Below are 21,073 nucleotides of genomic sequence, written 5' to 3'. Positions count from 1 at the left end.
GATATGGTCGGTTGCATCTTCAAGAAAGAGGAAGACTTCGCAGCCTTCGTACTCGAAAATAAAGACAGAGGAGAAGGAGGGGCAGCAGGACTCAGAGACTCTCCAAATTCTTTTAACAAGAGGGCTGTTAATGTCTTATAATCTGTAAGACCTGCCCCCTTGTTTTCTTCAGAGTCCGAGACATCTTCCAATTCTGGTTGAGTTCTATTCGGAGAAGAGTGTGCGACCGGAGGACTCCTCTCTCGGGAATGTAAAGGGCTTGTAGCAACACCGACTGCAACCTGACAAGGGCTACGGCCGCCTGTGCGGCACCTTGAGTCCCTGCCAGGAGAAGGCCGATGTTGTTCTTTTACACTAAGGCCTTCCTGACAAGGACGACGGTCGCCTGTGCGACACCTTTCGTCCTTACCAGGAGAAGTCCTTAAATGTTTTTCCCTTTTTCCATGATCAATTCCTTCTCGACAGGGGCTACGATTGCCTGTGCGACACCTAGAGACCTTGTAAGGGAAAATTGATCTTGAGAAAAATCCCACAGAGGAGCCTCCAAGTCCGCCTCAAACTCCGATAACTCGTCCGAATTGTATTCTGGATTGTATAAATCCTTGCGCCTGCCTGTCATATGATGGATGTCAGGCACTCGATATCTGGAAACATGTTTAGGCTCTTCAGGCGCCTTATGCTTGGCTTCAGGCGCCTCAGGCGCTTGTTTCTTATTTCAGGCGCTCTAGGCGCTTTGCGTCTTGTTTCAGGAGCCTCAGGCGCCTTGCGCCTGCATTCGGGCGCTTCAGGCGCTTCGCTCTCTCTAGGCGCTTTGCTTCTCCTTTCAGGCGCTTCAGGCTCTCCAGGCGCTTTGCGCCTCATTTCAGGCGCCTCAGGCTCTCCAGGCGCTCTATGTCTCCTTTCAGACGCTCTAGGCTCTCCAGGAGTTATATGTTTCCTTTCAGCCGCTTCAGGCTCTTCAGGCGCCTTGCGCCTCATTTGCATTATTTGAGGAGCTTTACGCCTCATTTCAGGCGCTTCAGGCGCTTTGCGCCTCATTTCAGGAGTTCGTCCGATTTCGGGAGTTTCAAATTTACGCCTCGATTCGGACGCCTCAGGCGCTTTCCTTCTAGTAGGAGATTCACTATATATATCTTCTCGCCTTGACGTCGTTTTGCGCTTGACAGTAGCCCGACGTCTGGCTGGCGCCGGGCTCCTGGCAGGCGCCTCGTCCGAGCTCTCAGAGAGTTCTAAAGAACGGGATCTTTTGATCGGAAGAAATCTATCCTTCCTTCTAGGAGGATCCAATTTAAGAACTCCTACTAGCGAAGATATCTGTTTTTGCATATCCTCCAAAATCTTCGTAGCTACGTCCCTCTTTCCAATTTCCGACGCAGGAGAAGGAGCTTCTGAATACACCACCTTCCTTCTCTTTTCCGGAGGATATTCTTCCGGAAATTCTTCAGGGCTCGAATAAAATGACGGAGACTTCCAAGATCTCTTCGAAGGTCTCGACAATCTATCTGAACTCCGTCCTTTTATAGATGAGGAATCAGACGAAGAAAAACACTACTTAAGGACGTCTTTACAACGACTATTCTTGGCAGCCCGGGACGTAACTACGGGATCTGCCGAGGGGACGCCTGACCGGTGGGGATTCTCTGAAACCTCCCTGCGGCTTTCGACATTTCTTCTCCACTGGGCTTGGGAGCTTGAAAGAGGTCTAGGCCTGGGAGCGAGACAGAGCCGATCAGACGCACCCTCCACTTTACTGGGAACACTTTCACTGCACTTACCTTCCAGTTCCTTAATTTTTTGTTCCATATGCTTAAGCGAAGCTTTCATACTCGCAATTTCAGATGTTGAGCTTGCCGAGTCAGATAATCGGGAAGGTAAAGCTGTATGGGAGGAAACAATCGGGTTAGCAATAGGCAATAGTCCGCTAACTGGCTCGTTAGAGACTGACCTACTTACACTTTTGGAAGAGGCTTTTCTAGCCCTATCTCTCTCCAACTTTCTTAAGTAGGAATCAAGCAACTTCCATTCCTCCTCATTCAAATCCTTGCACTCATCACATGTATTCAATTGCGAGCATGCATTCCCTCTACAATTTTTACAAGTGGTGTGAGGATCCACCGAAGCTTTCGGTAGTCTCACATAACAATTCTCGTTCACACACACTCTGAACGAAATTGAAACGTCAGACATTATGAGAAATTCCAAATCCAAAATCCAAAAAGTCCACAATAGCGTATGCCAAACCAAAGATCCAATACGTCACCAAATAGCAGTCCAAAAGATCAACGGCGTAATGAAATTCGAAAATCAGTCAGGAGGAACTAGCAAACGATGTTACTAGTATCCGCGACAGAGAAAACCTGGCTTAAAACGGTAATAGTTCCTATTCCTGCCACCCAGCGGCAGGCGGCGGGATCACCTGACCTACCTGTAGTGTGTGCCGCGAAATTTGAATTTCTGTCGGGGATGACGGAGTCTATAGCTAAGTATATATCTGACAGGGAAGTTGAATGTATGAAAACAACATTTTGTTGCCTATATTAGTGAAAGCATGAGACATCATAGTCCCGCGATCATGTTTTGACCTGAAATGCATTTTTACCTTGTCATCGGTGGTGTTATCCTTACTGCCATCACGAATGAAACTCCACAGTGCTTATTTGATTGTAATTTTACACATTTTGTTCTTAATTCACTCCAAATTCAACTTAAAATACCCGAGTTTGCTCACGGCGGGAATAATCTTGTACATCTGGCAGCCAGAATCCACGAGTAGAGCATACAATAGGTTAGTGAATTCTTTATAACAGTAAAAAAATTGACTTTTTTGCTGGCACTTTTCATTTAAGTAAGTCTTTATTATTATTTTGACTTAGGAAAAAATTATAATTGTATGGATGAAATCATTTTTTTATAATTTTTAATAATTGTACAGATAAAACAAATGTAATCTTTAATACATGCTAGGGATGCCAATCATCGTTGCCAACGATACCTTTATAAACTGTTTCCATGAAACCTAGATGTCATAGTAATGCAATAATGATAAAATTGCTCATATATTTATGTATATACTATTATATTACAAATAGATATGCTAAATTCACTTATTTCCACTGTTTTTTGTAAGTCTTATCCCAAGTTTGAAGGGTAAACACAAAAAACATTTGGCAACACCGTAGCAATATCACAGCAAAATCGATGTTTTTTGTGTCAGGAATCTGGTTACTTTTACAACAACGAATGTTTTCAAATGAATTATCTTGTTGAATATGTAATAAATATATGCATTTCATAACCTTATTCTGGTCTTCAACCGATTATCTAAATGTTATCCACCACACTCTTCTTTCCGAACAATCGACATGTTTTCCCAGCCGGACCCATTACACCTTGTTGTTTAAGATTGTTGTGAATAACGTGTCCCAACGTCTATGGGTACAAGTGGTGTGCGGATTTAGCACATGAAATGGAAAGTTTATTGACAAAAGTGACTTCACAAACACCAAGATGGTGTCAATCTTCTGCACGTAAAGTTATATAAAATATCGAAAGCATCATGGAGGTAAGGTTGTACCGCGCATGGCTAGACTTTCATTAACTTGTGTTTAACTGGAAATTATGGCATTATTTTGTGACTTAAAAAAAAAACACTTACTTCGAGAGGAAAGTAGATGTCTCAATCTGTCTGGAAGTGCCAAAGTTATTTTTTAGGAAAGTGTCCACGCAGCGGTACAATGTCCGCCTGTCTGCACAGCAATGCATTACCCTAGGTAGCTACACCCTTTTCTACACAATTATTAGAATGACCCAACGACAAACATAGGTAGGCTATTCCAAAGAGCAAATGGTGTGAACCAGGCTACAGTACCTACTCGTCTCCAGTTTCACAGTGACCAAATTAGGTAATAGTGGCATGCTCTGCTACGACAAGGACAGGGTACCCTAGGTTAGGTTAGGTTAAGAAAGGTTAGTGAGATTTTTTACAAACGAAACTAACATTAGAAATGTCCCAACTACACATGCAAACAGAAAACTGATAGGCTACCTATTTTTCAAGTTCAAAATGGAATTCCAGTTTAGTCAAATCTGGGCAATAGGTAGGTAGTATAGGTAGTAGTAAGGTATCCGTTAGAGAGATTAGGTATCTACTATAATGAATGAATGCTTCCCCAACTGAAATCTCCCGACTGAACAACCAAGAGGCCAATGGCTTTCCAAAGATGAAGATGGCATGGAGTGCAATGCTTTATGAAGGGGCAGCCCCTCCAACACTTGGGGGAAGAGACATGCCTAACTCAGCTTAGCCTACCTTTGTATCTGTTATATAGATGTTCTAACTTCTTCTTGTCAACAGAGGGTCGCTGATCTCTGTAGTACAAATCTGGATTTTGAAAAAAGTTATCGGAAGCCAACTCCAGTTTCCAGTCATTTTGAGTGAGGCAATATATGGCTGTTTTCTCTCCCGTTTGGGTGAACGATATGAACTGCTTCACTTTCTCTCTCTGAGATGATTTTAGCTTGTGCTGCAATCACAAAATGCACAATATCAATGCTATGTCATTAAAAATATGCTACGACGACTGCTTCAGCGTTATTCTCATTCAATAATCATTCCAAATCATAGATGTTACCTCAGACTTACCATTGCTACAGCTGATCAGATTGGAAACTAAACAAAGATAATGCGCATGCGCTACGTTCAGGACGTTACATACCGCATACAGTCTAATATTTGTTTATTCCCGATTGCTGGATATAAAGATATTCTTTTCCATTGAAGAATACAATCTGCTGATATTTCTCTGTATGCATTATTATTAAAGATGCAACTGAAATTATACACAATATTTTGCGTTTACAATGTCTCTCATACAAACGTGTGGCGTAACTTTAAACCTATAGAAGGTACACAAAACTGACCTGTGTTGAAGTCTTCTAGTATGAGATAAAGCACTCAAACTAATAATTACCTGTCTGCAGCACAAAAGAAAATTTTATCATACCGTTGCTCAGTGAGTTTTCAACGGGCATTTCTCAAGCCAGCAATCTACTTCGTTTACAGGACATGCAGTTTTCTTGTGTTGGGAAATAAAACTAGAATTCTTCCAAGATATAAAAGCGGAATTTTGGCGGAAAAAGAGATTGATTGATGGAAGTCCAAAATGATACTGTTATGCATACCTTGAAGAATCATTTTCCTTATGCAAAATAATTAGGATAATCCGAACATTTTAGCGATGAAATTGTTGAAATACGGGATATGATTATAACTAAAATGGTTGTTAGCGCCTATATTTCTGTTACTGGATATTGAACCTTTCAGGTAGGATTTGGGGAGTCACTGATGTATGTTAAATAAAATTCACAAAGCCCTGTCGTCTCCTTCTTGTTTGTTATGAATGTGTGCCATCTAAAGTTTTGATCATAATCCGCACTTAGTCACGCACATGTGTAATCAGTTATTTGCGTTGTATTTATGGAATAAGAAGATACTATAAATTATGAGTTTTAATGATACAGCGACGTGGCAGCATGTCAGATACGAGAATGAGTTGAGAGATGGGTGGACAGAGAAAGAAGCCCAAGGAGTTAAAAGAGAGAGAGAGAGAGAGAGAGAGATTACCATAATAGATTGAAAGAGGTGTTAAAATGAAATTATTTTGAAATCCAGAAGTCCTGAAGAATAGAGCTGAATGACACAGTGTCGCCATATAGTGTCCTAAAGTTTTAAGGTAAATGTCACTACTCGTTTCGTGGAGTATTAGTTCCATATTCCTTTAAGGGATCATGATGCTACACCTTGGTCAGGGCGAGAAGTCACTCAGCTACCGTTTCATTCAAATGTATATCACAGGTCACTTCAGTCATCTCTGTATTGATTTAGTTTTACATTCTTCGAATACAACCATAGTTTTGATTTTTTATATAATCTAAATTATTCTTTAAATAATGCCAAACAACTGCGCCGTGTTTGGTTGTTATTCAAATAGTAGAAAAAAAGAGGAGGTATCCTTTTTCCGATTCCCTCGTGATGAGGAAACAAGACGGAAATGTGTTCATCGTTGTAATAGAAAGGACTACTTTAACCCTACTGCTCATCGCATATGCAGTACACATTTTGAAGAAAATGCATATAAAAGAGACCTGCAGCAGGAACTTCTTGGATCGCGAGCCCCAGCAATGAAATTCTGACGTATGAATGTGAGGAAAGCAGTGCAGCTTCTTTCGGAAACAACATCTAAAGCTTTAGATTTTTATGGAAGTCAGGGACTTTTGACGAGCATGTCCTGGGAAAGTACAAGGGACTTTATAAAGCTTGCCGACTCCTGGTTTATTGTGTTCAATTCAAGGGTACCTTATGACAGAAAAAAACCTATAAATACTTATGGGATGCAACGGACGGAACAGAATAAAATCCTTGACAATATGAAGTGTACTGCTGAAACAATACGAGTTTGCAAAAGTAATAAGATCTATCAGTTCCAAAAGGGACTTATTGTGTCATGCAAATCCTTGCCAAGGTTGCATATGCATAAAAGTAAATATGATGTATCATACATAATTACCTCCAGACTTAATCAAGATGGACCGGAAAACATGTTTGGCTGTCTTAGACAAATGGGTGCAACATATGATCATCTTACGCCAGATGAAGTCAAACACAGAATAAGGTAATATTTACTTGGCAAAGTAAACTCTATAACTGGAAAAAATTGTAACTCGATGAAGGAGTGCGATTCTTCAAATATGTCGGAAGGAATATTCAGTCAAGAGAAAAGTTGTGAAAATAATGATTCAAATGAAACCGATCTTGAAAGAGAGCTTATGATTTCTGCAATGGTGTTTGCCTCTACTGAAGATGAGAAGATCCCAGAAGACTCAGAAAACTTTGAAAATGAATTTCATGAAAGAACTTTAGAGAATGTTGCAGACGAAGAGGGCCTTCGATATGTTGGAGATTATGTGGCATCTAAATTTCCAGATTATCAGTTCTTAGGATGTAAACTTAAAATAGTGAAAGGTACCTGGATTAGTGCAGTGGAGCGACATGATGATAAAGTAACGGAACCAAGTGCTGAGTTATTTGAAAAATTAAAGGTAACGGAAAAAATGTTTCAAACATACAATGGAGAACATACACTGAGACCAGGCAATGGAGTATTATGCGACTTGGCACGCCATATTGAAAATTGTTTATCCTTGCCTTTTTAAAGTAATATTGATTTTGGTCAGATGTCGGATGTTTTTTAGGCTGAGAGCTCTGAATGCCCAAATTTTATCAAGTAGGCAAAAAAAGAAAAAGATGCATAAATTAACTAAATAATGCCATGAAAATTTTAAAAATTGTTTTTTTTTTTCAATTTTACTAAGTATTTTTCATTTCCATTATGAAGTCAGATACTGTTATGTGTTATCTATGTCGATCTATGTTAGTTTATTAAATAATGTATTGTAAAATTATACATAAGCCTTTGTAAATAAATGCCAGGTCAAATGCTAATTTAATATTTTTTTAAGTCCTGTCAAGCATATTAATTTAAGGTTTCTATTATATATTAGAGAGCCAAACATTATCAATCCACGATTTTGTATGTGTAGTACAGTGACCTATATGAATTCAAAAGAACACCAAACGTATACAAGATAACAGAGTGAAAAGGACATCTTACAGACCTAATCTCTTCGACCCAAGGTACTTAAGTTTCCCAAGGTAGTACTTGCCTTGACCGCTCCCACCCTGTCCTCCAGGCCGGTCACGGAAATACCCCACAACTACCCCCGCGACCAAAGTGACTGTACCTCTCTCCCTTATTCTATATACCTTGGCCCTGACCTGGCCTCCAGGTGATGCGGCTCTTGGGGGGATAAGCCGCAACCCCCCACAAATGACTCTACCTGACCATTCTATATACCTTGGCTACTACAAGGTAGATTTTGCTTCGTTCGCAGTAGGTACTGTTAAAGTTTCTTGACTAGGTCCAGTCTTGGCCAAAGTTGCTCTGCTAGAGCCTCTCTTATTTTCATGTGTACATGTGCAAAAAACAAAAAGGTAATGGAGTCGCTGGATTTTTCGTGCATCTTATCAAATCCTAAAAATCATAACGCATCAAAATAAGAAGTACGTTTCCATTCTTGTAGAACTGGCATTAAAACTTCAAGTCGTACTATCTTATCCGAGCATTCTATGTAGGGAATTCCACGCACAACAATCTTTTCATAAACATTTTGGGTATTGGCATATTTTCATATGATCCATTTCTTGCTGGATTTTTGTGAATTGCCTTCTGTCAGGTGTTAAACCGACAGATGATTGAGTCTATGTTTATTTTAAGTTTTGTTTCATTTGTTTGGTGGGCCCTTGTACGTTTTCTAAATAAGGTTCTTCTTATAATTTATAATTATCTTTTAGTGTTTTCTCATCAGTATCATAGCTCCTGCAGAATAGGAGAGTCTTTATTTCTTTTCTTTTTTATTTGCTTTCTTCTTGTATGATCTTCACTTCAGGCGGTATTTTGTTGTACCTATACCCTTGGTGCGCAATGTTCAAATGCTCTCTCACCTGACTTACAATTTGTTCTAGGTTAAAATAGTCTATATGAGATCGCTTGCATGTTTGATCACAAAATTCGTTTCATGTCTAAAGAAACTTAAGCAGTTTCTTAGATATGCTGGTTCACGCCATATGTTAGTGCTTTAAAGACTATAAGAAGTATTGTATTCTACTCTTGCTTTTCCTGAGCGCCAATGTAGCTCGATGAGTGCCGGGGTAATTCTGTCACGGCAACGTACCTAAGCCTTTTATTAATCTGGTGGCTCTATTTTGCATTCCTTGCAATATTCTTAGTAGGTAGTTAGGAAGACCGAAGGCCTCGAAAGTATTTGGTTAAAAATTGCTGTTTTCAGAGTATCTTCGTGTAAATATCTTCTAATATATAGCCCACAATGTTTCTGATATGATAGTTACAGGTTTTTACAATATGCAATATAATATGATTTCTCATCTATATTTTATTATCAATAGACACTCCTAAGTTTCTCACTGCCGGTACAATGTTATTGCATGACGAGTCAATAGTTATTTTTTTAAGTGTTCATATATTCGTAGTGCACTATCAGATCTAAATAACATACACTCAGTTTTGTCTTCATTGAGTTTTAGTCTTCGCCGACATCCACTTTTTTGTATATATCTTTCATTATTGCTTCAATTTTACTAATGACATCTTCTGCCGTTTCAAGAGGGTAATAAAACTGAGTATCATCAGCAAACAGTTTACAAGTAAACTTGTGCTTGTTTAGAATTCTAGATCATTCAGTTGTGTAAATGTCAAATAACAGTGGACCCAGGACGTTGCCTTGGAGCACTCCTCTAATTAGGCCTTTCTTATCCGATTTCAAATTTGATGTAACCACTGTAACCATCCTGTTTTCTAAGTAGCTTTTGTACCATTTGAGTACATCATCTTCAGAGGCTACTGCTCTTAGGTCTTCGAGCAGCAGATTATAGTCATCTGTGTCAAATGCCGCACTCAGGTCGAGCATAACAAGGATATCACATTTTTCACTTGCCATAATTTTTATCATGTCATCCCCTTTCTTTTGATGTATATATGTCGGGAATCCGTTCCATCTATGTCATATTATTCATGCATTTTCGTCTGTGAAGAAGCACATTCACAGCTGGCCAGCTTAATCTCAAAAACAACGAATAGAATTAGTTTGCTCGCTCTCCTCGTCTTACTCAATCCCCACAATTGGTGACCCAGGAGCCAAAACCCAAGCGGTTTTGGCTTTGCCATTAAGGGACTAATTACTGCTGCTCACCTTCAGAGAACCTTTAAGGAACCCATTCGACGCCTAGTCTAGGTTCTCTGGTACTCCTCAACGCCATTAGCGGACTCGCAACAGCAGTTCTTCACAGAAGTGTTTTGGCGTTCAGTCTTACGGTTTGGCCCACCATTCACGACTTCTCATCGACCGTAAGCATGAATCTGACAAGACGATGGAGAGTTCAGTGCATTCACTCAACTCCTCTGTGTCCGCCTCGACCTTTCCTCACGCTCGAGTCCTCCTCAACACCCATGCCCACGCCCCGGACGACCGCATTGTTGGAGCCCCACCATGTCAAGCTGCCACCCTTCTGTAGGGAGGACATAGCAACATGGTTGCAATGGGCAGAAATACAGTTCTGAATCCATGGCATCACCTGGGATGGCACCTAGGTGGACCTCATTGCCGGGACCCTCACAGCAGATGCCTTCAAATGCCTCGCCCCATGGATGTGCAGCCAGCCTGGGAAGCTGCCCTACGAAGGCCTGAAGAGGGAGCTCATCCAGGTCTTCTCCTTCCCAGTTCCCCAGTGACCTGCCCAAATTTTCGACCTCGTGGTCAATCCCATGACCACCTTGGATCCCAGACTGGCCTGGCACAAGCTCCAGGACCTGGTCCTCCTGCCAGAGGTGGACCACCAAGGATGAAGGCAGGAGGTGAGCATCCTCCGCCAACTCTTCCTTCACCAGCTCACGTCCAAAGTCTGAAGCCAGATCCCTAATGACGAGACCATAGAGATGGAAAGCCTAGTGCAGCGGGCTTTTGCGCTGTTTACCACCACCCAAGCTGCAAAACTCTCCACTCCTCCGTCAGCCAACAGCCAACAGTAGGAGGACACGGTTGGTGCAGCATACCTGCGATCGCCAAAGCCCCTCCCAGATGTTGGGTGGTGCCGCTTCCACCTCCAGTTCGGCAGCAAGGAATGGAAGTGCGAGCGCCCTTGCTCCTTCCACCCTTCAAAAAACTATGGAGGCAGTGCCCAAAACAAGCCTCCATGGCAGCGGCAGTAACGAAGTCTCAGCCCAGGGGCTTCTACGTCCAGGACAGCATCTCTGGCCTCAGGATGCTGGTTGACACTGGTGCCAGACAGTCGGTGTTCCCTTCATCTGCAGAGGATTAAAGCCGTGCCACTGATGACTCGACCGCCCTCGTAGCTGCAAACAGGATGCCCATCCGCACCTATGGCACCATGGCCCAGACCATCGTGTTCCTGGGCCAGACCTACACCTAGCCCTTCATCCTTGCTGACATACAGATCCCTCTCCTGGGGGCGGACTTCCTCGCCCACCACAGCCTCTTGGTGGACGTAGCCCGCCAGCACATTCTTGATACCGAGACCTGCCTCCCCCACCCACTCTCCAGAGGATCAAGGGCACCTGTAGGTCCCGTTGCTAGGTTACCAATTGGTTCCTAGCCACGTAAAAATATCTAATCCTTCGGGCCAGCCCTAGGAGAGCTGTTAATCAGCTCGGTGGTCTGGTAAAACTAAGATATATTTAACTTTTTAACCAAGATCTACTTATTAAAGTCATATTTTCAAGTCCCGGTCCATCCCAATGACATTCCGAAGACCGTGATCATCACACCCTTTGGATCCTTCGTGCTCGCCTTCTCCACCTTTAGCCTGCGGAACGCTGGGGCCACCTTTCAATGCCTCTTGGACAGCATCCTCAGTGACTTACCCTTCTGCATCTGCTAAGTGGACGATATTCTTATCTTTTCCAGATCACCATAGGAGCACCTGAACCACGTCCAGGCCGTCCTCAAGTGCCTACAGGAGAACAGACTTGTTGTCCATTTTGACAAATGCATCTTCGGCACCGAGAAGGCGGATTTCCTCGGCCACGAAATTACAGTGGCCGCAGTGGAGACCGTCAAGGCCCTCCAAGAATTCGTCGGGAAGGTGAATTATTACCGAAGGTTAGTCCTGGACATCGCCCGCACCATGTGCCCTTTGAATGAGTTCCTGAAGGGCAAACCTAAGAAGCTGACATGGGGAAGAGGACCAACAGCTCGCCTCCACCCGAACCAATTCTTCCCTCAGCAGGGCCAACACCTTGGCTCACCAGAATCCCAATATGCCCCTGACACTCACCGCCAATGCCAGCAACATCGTGTGCAGCACCAACCTGGAACAGGTGGTCAACAGAGTCCCAACAATGCTAGCCTTCTTCAGCAAGAAGCTCAAACCCACCAAGACTCGTTACAGCACATTTGACCGTGAGCTCCTTGCTGTCAACCAGGCCATCCACTACTTCAAATATCTTCTGGAGGGCATCCCCTTCATCATAAGGACGGATCACCAGCTGCTGGTTACACACCTTCGTCAAGGTAGGAGATGCTTGGTCTGCAAGACAGCAATGACACCTCACAGCCATCTCCGAGTTCGGGTGCTCCACCAAGTACGTTCCTGACGGGAGGAACCCTGTGTCCGATGCCCTCTCAAGAACTGAAATACACCCCTTGCACCTCAGCGTGGACTACAAGGACTTAGCACGAGAGCAAGCTCCGAGCCTGAAGTACCAGCTTACCGCACTGCCATCACTGCCCTCTGGTAGGAAGACATTCCTTTCAGTCCTTCCAAGACGATGCTCTTCTGTGACACCAACACCAGCCGCCCACGCCCCTTGATCCCAGCCTCCTGGTGGAAGCAGGAATTCGACATAATACATGACCTCTCGCATCCGTCAGCCAGCACGACAACCAGACTCCTGACAGAGAAGTTCATGTGGCACACCATCAAGAGGGACTCCTGGGAATGGGCCAAGAACTGCATCACATGTCAGAGGATCAAGACAGGAAGGCACACCGAATCAGGAGTAGGCACCTTCCCTCAACCCAAGCGGAGATTCGGGCACATACAATTGGATGTCGTTGGCCCTCTTCCCCCATCCGACAGTGCCAGGTACCTCCTGATGGTGATCAACTGGCCCACCAGGTGGCCAGAAACCACCCCGATGTCAGAAACCACCACAGACGTCCGCACCGAAGCCCTCCTCTCCAGCTGGATCAGCCGTTTCAGAGTGCCAGACGATGTCACAATGGACCGGGGAACTGCCTTCACCTCGGAACTCTGAACTGCCCTGGCACGCCTCATGGGGATGAAGCACCACACCACCATGGCCTACAAGCCTGCAGCAAACAGCATGGTGGAAAGGACTCACCGCTCCCTCAAGGACTCCCTGATAGCACACTGCGTGGGCCCCGATTGGGAGGCACAACTACCTTGGGTCCCGACCTCCACACTGCCCCAAGAGCCAACGGCAACCCAGCACTGGCAGAGGTCTTTGGAGAAACTCTGACAGTGCCAGGAGAATTCTTCCCGGTCGACAGCTGCGACGAGGACGTCCCCCTGTCAAGACTCCGTGCAGCTGCCCAGAAATTCATTCCCTGCCACAAGACCTTCTCTGACAGAAGGAAGCAGTTCTGACCAAAAGCCCTGAATTAGTAAAAGATACAGAAATTGGCTTTCAAAATAGCATAAATTAGCTTTGAAACTATCATAAATTAGCTTTAAAAATGGCAGAAATTGGTTTTAAGAAATGCATAAATTAGCTAAAAAATGCATAAATTAATAAAAATTGCATAAATTAGTAAAAATTGCAGAAATTAGCTTAAAAATTGCAGAAATTAGCTAAAAATTGCATGAAATTGCAGAAATTCGATATAACTGCAGAAATTCCCTTAAAAATTGCACAAATTAGCTAAAATGGCAATGAAAAATTTGACAGAATTCGATATAACTGCAGAAATTCCCTTAAAAATTGCACAAATTAGCTAAAATGGCAGAAATTAGCTTAATAATTAGCTAAGAATTGCAGTATTCGATAAAATGTAGAAATTAGCCCCCCCAAAATTTGCCTCTTTTGACAAAAAGTTCTGTTTTTTAGATCTTCATCAGGAATGATGCCACCCGCTCGCCCATAACGAAACCCTACTGAGGACCGTATCGAGTCATCCGCCGATCAGAGAAGGCGTTCCTCATTGCTATCAATGGCTGCGAGGACTGGGTCTCAATAGACTGGCTGAAGCCCGCCTTCATTCCTGACGAAGACGACACCGCAGAGGAACCTCTCAGGATTCCTTCTCAGAACGAAACCACATCGGAACCCACCAGTGCACCCAGACGTTGCCGAGGCCACCCACGGACGACAGTCAAACCCCCTAGGTCTCCAACCAGGAGAGGCATCCTGCTGTCTGACTTGTCAGAAGACGAAGAGCCAGAGGACATCCCCCGACAGATGGTGTCACGGACCTGCAGACTCCTCCACCCTCCAGCAAGATACTGATGACCAATCATCCAATAATTATTACCATAACTATTGTCATGGTGGGGGGAGTATCTGTGAGGACGGCATTTCCACCGAAATGTCTGCCCTCCCATTTGTAAATACCAAAATACAGAGCAGTTTGTGGCCTCTCCCCCAATATACATATCATCAAAATATGTATCCTGTACGTTTAATTATATGTATATGTGTAGGTGCAAGATAGCACAATCACAGCGGGACTCTATTCCCGTTTGTATGTGCGTGTGACAGACACTACGTTTCCGTCGACACAGACTCCTTATATGTATCCGTCTCTGATCAATAAAAAAGTTTTACGGGTTGCTTGGTGAGCAAGAGCCCGTGCTGACACAAGGTCAGCTTAATCAAAAACAACAACATCAATAGAATCAGTAAAAGCCTCTCCTTGTCTCAGTCCAGTCCTCACAGTAATATCACCTTAGCTCTTCGGGGGCAATTAGTATGGAAGGGATTATGTAAAGTCATAAAGGAAAAAAGTACAACATTAATGAGTATATCTACAAAGAATAATTTTAAATATTAATTTCAGAAAAGGTTAATGTTCCAGGAATAAAACGAACACTCAAACTAGAGAAGTCCTAAAGAAAGTAAAACTAAAGATGATTAAAAAGCTTAGACAAGAGAGAAATCGTAAATAACGAGGGAAGAGAGTTTCATTTGGAAAAAGGATTAAACACAAACTAAAAGTTAGTAAGACTGTTCAAAGTTGAATAGATCTGCACCTAACTCGAAAAATGTGTTTTGGATATACCCACAACTTTGTTGGGTGATCACCTAGGAACCAGAACCATAATCCTTTCTGCTTTGATACAATTATTGTTTTTTCAAACGTAATGTAAAACGAAGACAGAAGTGAGTGTAAAACTGTATGAAAATGACACCCTAATGTTCTTTCTCCATTACCGACACCGAAGATACGAATGAAGTGTGTTTAAAGCCATAGATGTCAGATGGCCTAGAGAACTAAAATCAAATTAAGCTGAAACTGCATTCATGCGGGTGGGAAAGAAAAGTAGTAGTTCAGGAGACTTGATGATATTCAGGTGAATGTCAGTTATTTTATCAGAGAACTGACATAATGCACGACTTACGTGAGCAACTGGAAAGAATAATACCAGGATATACTAGATAGAGATGTAAGACTAATAAAGTTTGTTGCACCTCTGGGTAGGATTAATCTTGTACCTATTGTTTGAGTTGCACCGGGCAGTACTTAATAAAACTGCAATAATGTTTAAAGTTTGCGTTGTTATTCACCAGGTTGTCTGAACGTGCGAAGTATAAGAACGAATCCATTGTGCATGATATAGTAGAGCCAACGAATAAATGGTACGTGAGTATAAATCAATGTAAAGTGAATAAATTGTCTTGAGAGATGAAAATGAACTGCCAGATGAAGTGATTGCCGAAAGTGATCTCAGAAATGCTGAACATTTTTTGCAATGGCTACTTGGTGACTCAGCAGAGTTCTCCTGGGACATTGACCTAAACATTGCGGGGGAAAATGGAATAATTGGAAATTGTTGGTGGCTCAGCAGATTTGATACGGCCTGTAGACCCGAGAAACTCATCACAGACTTCAAGTACGAATAACGAAAATAATATTGAGGATGCTAATGTGATGTCGTAGAGATGTTCTTTGATATATATACAGGGTCTGTCCTTAATGGCAGTGTTGTTAGTTTTGCTGGAGGTATTAGTAGCAATGACTCAGAATTTTAACTATGTAACTCAGCAGATCATAATTTTTTGTTTAGGTTCCACTTTTTTTTCTTTTTTTTTTTTTGCTACTGCATCTTCTGCTAAGTTACATAGCTATAATTCTGTGTCATCGCTGCTGCTCCCTCCAGTAAAACTGACAACACTGCCATTAAGGACAGACCCTGTATATATCAGAGGATATCTCTAAGACATCACATCAGCATCCTCAATATTATTTTCAGTATTTGTACTTGAAGTCTGTGATGAGTTTCTCATTTTCGCTATTTTAGGAGCAGTCACCTTCCTCAGCTTCTAGTAGTATGATATATATATATATATATATATATATATATATATATATATATATATATATATATATATATATATGCATGTATGTATATATGTATATATGCATATTATATATATATATATATCATATATATATATATATATATATATATATATATATATATATATATATATCTTAAATGAGTTTTTAGAACTAAATGATACTCATTTAGACAAATGAAAGAAACTACTAACCTGCACCAGGTTTAAGTTAATACCCCCATTAAATCTCACTGTCTGATTAACTATGCCATTTTAATAGTCATTAAAGTCTTAGAGAACCCATTCTCTTATATGGTGCCATGAACACATCTGAAATAAAGAGACATATTTATTACACCACTCCATATGTAAAAGTTAATCAAAATGAATGTGTACGCACGACACTTCTTTTCTCTTTTCACTTCAAAGGTTAACTTTTCAAAGTCTCATCTTACTCTACCTTATCCGTTGAGAGTTCTCAAACTTCTCCCAGGTGTGTTCTGCACACTGATACAAGCAATCAAAGAGTGTCCTCCCTTCTTTTCATCACCTATCACCAAGTCCCATACATCATACGCTATGAACACACATGCAGACACACCCTGCGGAGTGCCTAGCAACGATTGGCCCCAAGCATGTGATCTCTGAGGTGTCGCCAACCTCAGATTGCAAAGGTCATCATTCCTGGCTGTTTTTATTTCAGAATTCTTCGAGGAGCCAAGCGCTTGTCACTAAGCGCCTGTCTCCAACCGGAAAAGCTGAGATTAACGATCCACTACCACACCTTTTTTAAGATGACTCAGCCACCTATGTCTTTTGTGCACTCCCGTCGCACACCACATCAACAACTGGTATATACTGGTTCATAATGTTTACAAGATAGCCCCTATAACACATATTTCAACTATCACTATGGATACCCCAACCACAATCACTGGAGCTGTGTAGCGTTCGTCGAAGAAGAATCCATTCTCGTAATTATCCTCCAACAGCGGGACCGTAACCGTCTCCAAGATAGGCAGAACTCGAACCGCCTCGTGGTTTCATGTAAGTGTTTCATGAACACCTTTGTCGAATAATTGTAGACCCTGGCTGAGCACATGAATTATCTCGAAACAATTCAGCATGCGCCAATATTCAGCGTCTGCGACCCCTGAAAGTGTATCCAACACCCCCGTCACTGAACTGTAGATTCAACGTCTTCCAATGAAGGAATCGTAACCGCTACCTCGTTGTCAATGAAATATCCCGTGACTTCCATGCAAGGCGTCTCACACCCGCCTTGTAGAAGATTATAGACTCCTGATTTGTCCTAGAACATATCCTGAGACGATCCACCGACGACTTCTCATCCACTGCAAAGGCGATCCATAACATCGCCGCTCGTGTGTAGATTCGACCTCTGGTACTGTAGAACTGACGTCACCATCACATGAAGTTGGGAATTCTCTAAAGTCATCGTGTGTCCGTATTTGAAAAGTCTACATGGTCATAGAATAACTAAAGTCTTGCTTTACCACACGAATCTGTCATTAACTAATATACCCAATCTCATAGACAATTATTAAAAATTCCTCACTAAAACAAAATATGATCTTTACCCACTGAATCCTTACAACTAATCCTGTAAATATACTATCAAAACCCCCCATAATGTCTATACAGCAAAACCCCTGTACTATTTATATAGTTAACCTCCATCAAATATAATGCCAAATACCCCTTCTATCTGACACATATACCCCGATAAATTCTACCTCCTGTCTATAATAAAAATGCAATGTCAAGCTTAACCCCAATTACAAATATCCCTTTTAGGAAAAAAATAATAATACTAAATCAACTTTTCCCATTACAAAATGTACACGGAGAGAAAAAAAACATACATATAATACAGCGCTCTTCCGCATAAACGCAGCATGTATTGTTACAGAATTTGCTGCCACAACATATCCCATCAAGCGGAATTGACCCCTTACATTCATCTCCATGGAATGTCATAATCGACATCCCTGAAAACAGCACAAATCTCTGAGTAATCAACTCCAAAAGGAAAAATCAGCAACCGGTCTCATCACAGCGTTATCAGCATTAATCCACCTGTGAATACCTCATGTGCTCAAATCGCACTATAGACTTGTCTAGTCAGACTTGCAACCTCAGAAATTGTTATTCCTCCAAATAGCCCAAAAATTCTTTACTGATACTATATAACCATATTCCACAAAATTATCCCTGGGACATCCACAAAGGTACCCAAAAATTGTCCTCAAAAACATAACTCATTCATGATACTGCCACAAGTATATAAAACCGCATAACCACCTAGTCGGGATATAAACTACAGAAAACCACAATTCAACCATTATTTACCGCCAAATATAACCACTGGTGAATATAAAAATACAACCTCTTCATAGGGACCCATTAAACCAAAAGAACCGCAATTACCTGCGCCCCCCCCCCCCCCCCTCCGCTCGTAAAACCACAGATCACTGCCAAAAATTATAACCACAAAAAAGAGAAAAAATTCACTGCCAAAGATTTTAGCCACAAAAAAAAAAAAAAAAAAAAAAATCCAGCCCCAAAAATTCAGCCCCAATAAACCCATACACACAGGAACCACCACGGGATTGTCATAATATTTCTCAGGTTGACAGAAATTTGCCATACTTTTCAACCCGATTTTCCATGTGAAATAATTACCTCTGGTTTTTACGCCAAATCGCCGCAGTTTGCGCATAATAAGAAAAATAGTAGAAGAAATGAAAGAGAAAAAAAACATTAAATTAAACTGACTAAACACATTTCACCATCAATTTACGAAACCAGAAAAAAAATGCAACTGCGCGACATTATATTAGTTACCACAACCAACTCTTTTCAGTTTTGATATATGGGTTAATTTCGACCGACCAGTCTTTTCCTCAATGACTCTAAAAGGACCTTCAAATTTCGGACCCAATTTGTAATTTAGTTAATTTCTCACGTTGATTTTCAGAAAGACCTTGTCTCCAACATTGATTTTAGGATCAAATGTTCTGCTATTACTTCTCTCTACTATTTCTCGGGTCTTGGCCTCGAGATTACGGCTGAGACAAGCATGTCTCTCTCTTGCTGTAGATATTAATGCTTCGATTGTATCTTCCCCATGATGAGGTATAGTTAACTGATCGAATGTGCCTCATGCTGGGCAACCAAACAAAGCTTCAAATGGAGACATTTTAATGAAATCACTAACTATAGTGTTAATATTATGTCTAACAACATCAATATATCTATCCCAGTTTTTATCAATACCACCTACAGTTTTCCTGAGAGCTTTGAGCACTTTCCTGTTTGCTCATTCACACAACCCATTAGCTTCAGGTCTGTATGGAATAATTGTTACTTTCTGTATCCCCATGACTTTTGCCAAACATTCAAAAGTTTTGTTTACAAATTCTCTGCCATTGTCTGTCAATAAAACCTCGCGTGAGCCATATCTGCAAATGATACCATTGAAAAATGGTATAGCTACCTCTTCAGCTGTTTTATGCTAAAGCGGAAAAATTTCTACTATCCTCGTAAGTTCATCTATTATTGTTAACAAGTACTTATTCGCATATTTAGATTCACAAAAATTTCCAAGGATATCCATATGTATTCTCTAAAAAGGTCTACTTGGTATCAGATATGACTCTAATTTGCAGGAAGTTATCCTTGCAGGTTTGCAAGCATTACATACTGCACAGTTTTTCACAAAATTTTCCACATCTTTCCCCATGTTTTTCCAAATATATTTAGAACACACTTCATTATACGTTTTTTCTATCCCCAAGTGTGGACTACCGAGCCTGCAATGTACTATATCGAAAACCACTGGAATTAGGACTTTCAGAATTACGATCTGTGTCGTGTCTCCTTTACTTTCATAGTTCTCAGTTTATATTTAATTTTCCGGACCAACAGATTACCTTCTAACTCTAAACCCGAAAAAGGTAGCTTATAACATTTCCTGGCTAATTCCCCTCTAAGAAACACTTTTGCGTCTGCCAAAATTTCATCATCCTGCCTTTTCTCTATGAGACCCATATCCCATTGTAAAGAATCGCTAGTGACTAGCGCAACTTGAAATCCTTTTGTGAAATAAAAACTTCTACTAAGGGCGTCTGCTACTACATCTAATTTGCCTTCTATATATTTGAGCTTTGCATCGAAGTCCCTGATAGTTAAAAACCATCATGCTCTTTTAGGCAACAAATCGGGCTTATTAAAAAGATCCAATAATGGCTTGTGGTCTGTAAGGACTTCTACTTCATTCCTCATCAGCAGCATTTTAAAATGAACCAAACTTGATACTATTGCAAAGGCTTCTTTATCTATGGTAGCCATTGATCTTTCATTGCTGCCCTTTGTCCTAAACTCCCTGCTATAAAAGGCTATGGGATTGAATTTCCCATCAAACTTTTGCATAAGGCAAGCACCTATACCCTCCTGACTGGCGTCAGTCACTAATGTGAATGGTTTGCTGAAATCTGGAAATTTCAGAACTGGGGGATTCATTAACGCGTCCTTAAGTGTCTGAAAACTATCACTCTGGGGTTTCCCCCATTGAAATTGAATGTCTTCCCGCAATATAGCTGTTACAGGAGCTGCTATGTTAGAAACCCCTTTCACAAACCTATGAAAGAAACCGGCAATGCCTAGGAATGACTTAATTTCTTTCTTTGATCTCGGGGTGCGAAAAATCGCTATTGCTTTGACTTTATCGTCATCTACTCTAACCCCTTCCTTGGATATGACATGGCCTAAATATGTGATTTGCTTTTTCAAGAACAAACATTTAGCTAGCTAAATTTTCAACCCTGGTAATCTAAGCCTCCTAAGTACTTCCTTAAGCACTTCCAGGTGTTGCACGA

General features: G+C 41.5%; 1 protein-coding gene across 1 annotated transcript in view; it reads right to left on the bottom strand.

Annotated features, from left to right (window-relative positions):
• The window catches only part of LOC135196197 (DCN1-like protein 2), a 136,940-nt gene extending 132,143 nt beyond the window's left edge, over positions 1-4,797 (bottom strand). The window contains exons 1-2 of the mRNA XM_064222801.1: positions 4,643-4,797; positions 4,310-4,523 (exon numbers count right to left, since the gene is read on the bottom strand). Of these exons, the coding sequence (XP_064078871.1) occupies positions 4,310-4,523; positions 4,643-4,645 (217 nt within the window). The 5' untranslated portion in view covers positions 4,646-4,797. The remainder of the gene's footprint in view (positions 1-4,309; positions 4,524-4,642) is intronic.
• Between the last annotated feature and the right edge of the window lie 16,276 nt (positions 4,798-21,073).

The sequence above is a fragment of the Macrobrachium nipponense genome, chromosome 17 (assembly GCF_015104395.2).
Source record: "Macrobrachium nipponense isolate FS-2020 chromosome 17, ASM1510439v2, whole genome shotgun sequence".
Lineage (NCBI taxonomy): Eukaryota > Metazoa > Arthropoda > Malacostraca > Decapoda > Palaemonidae > Macrobrachium > Macrobrachium nipponense.
This window is presented reverse-complemented; position numbering and strand designations above follow the sequence as displayed.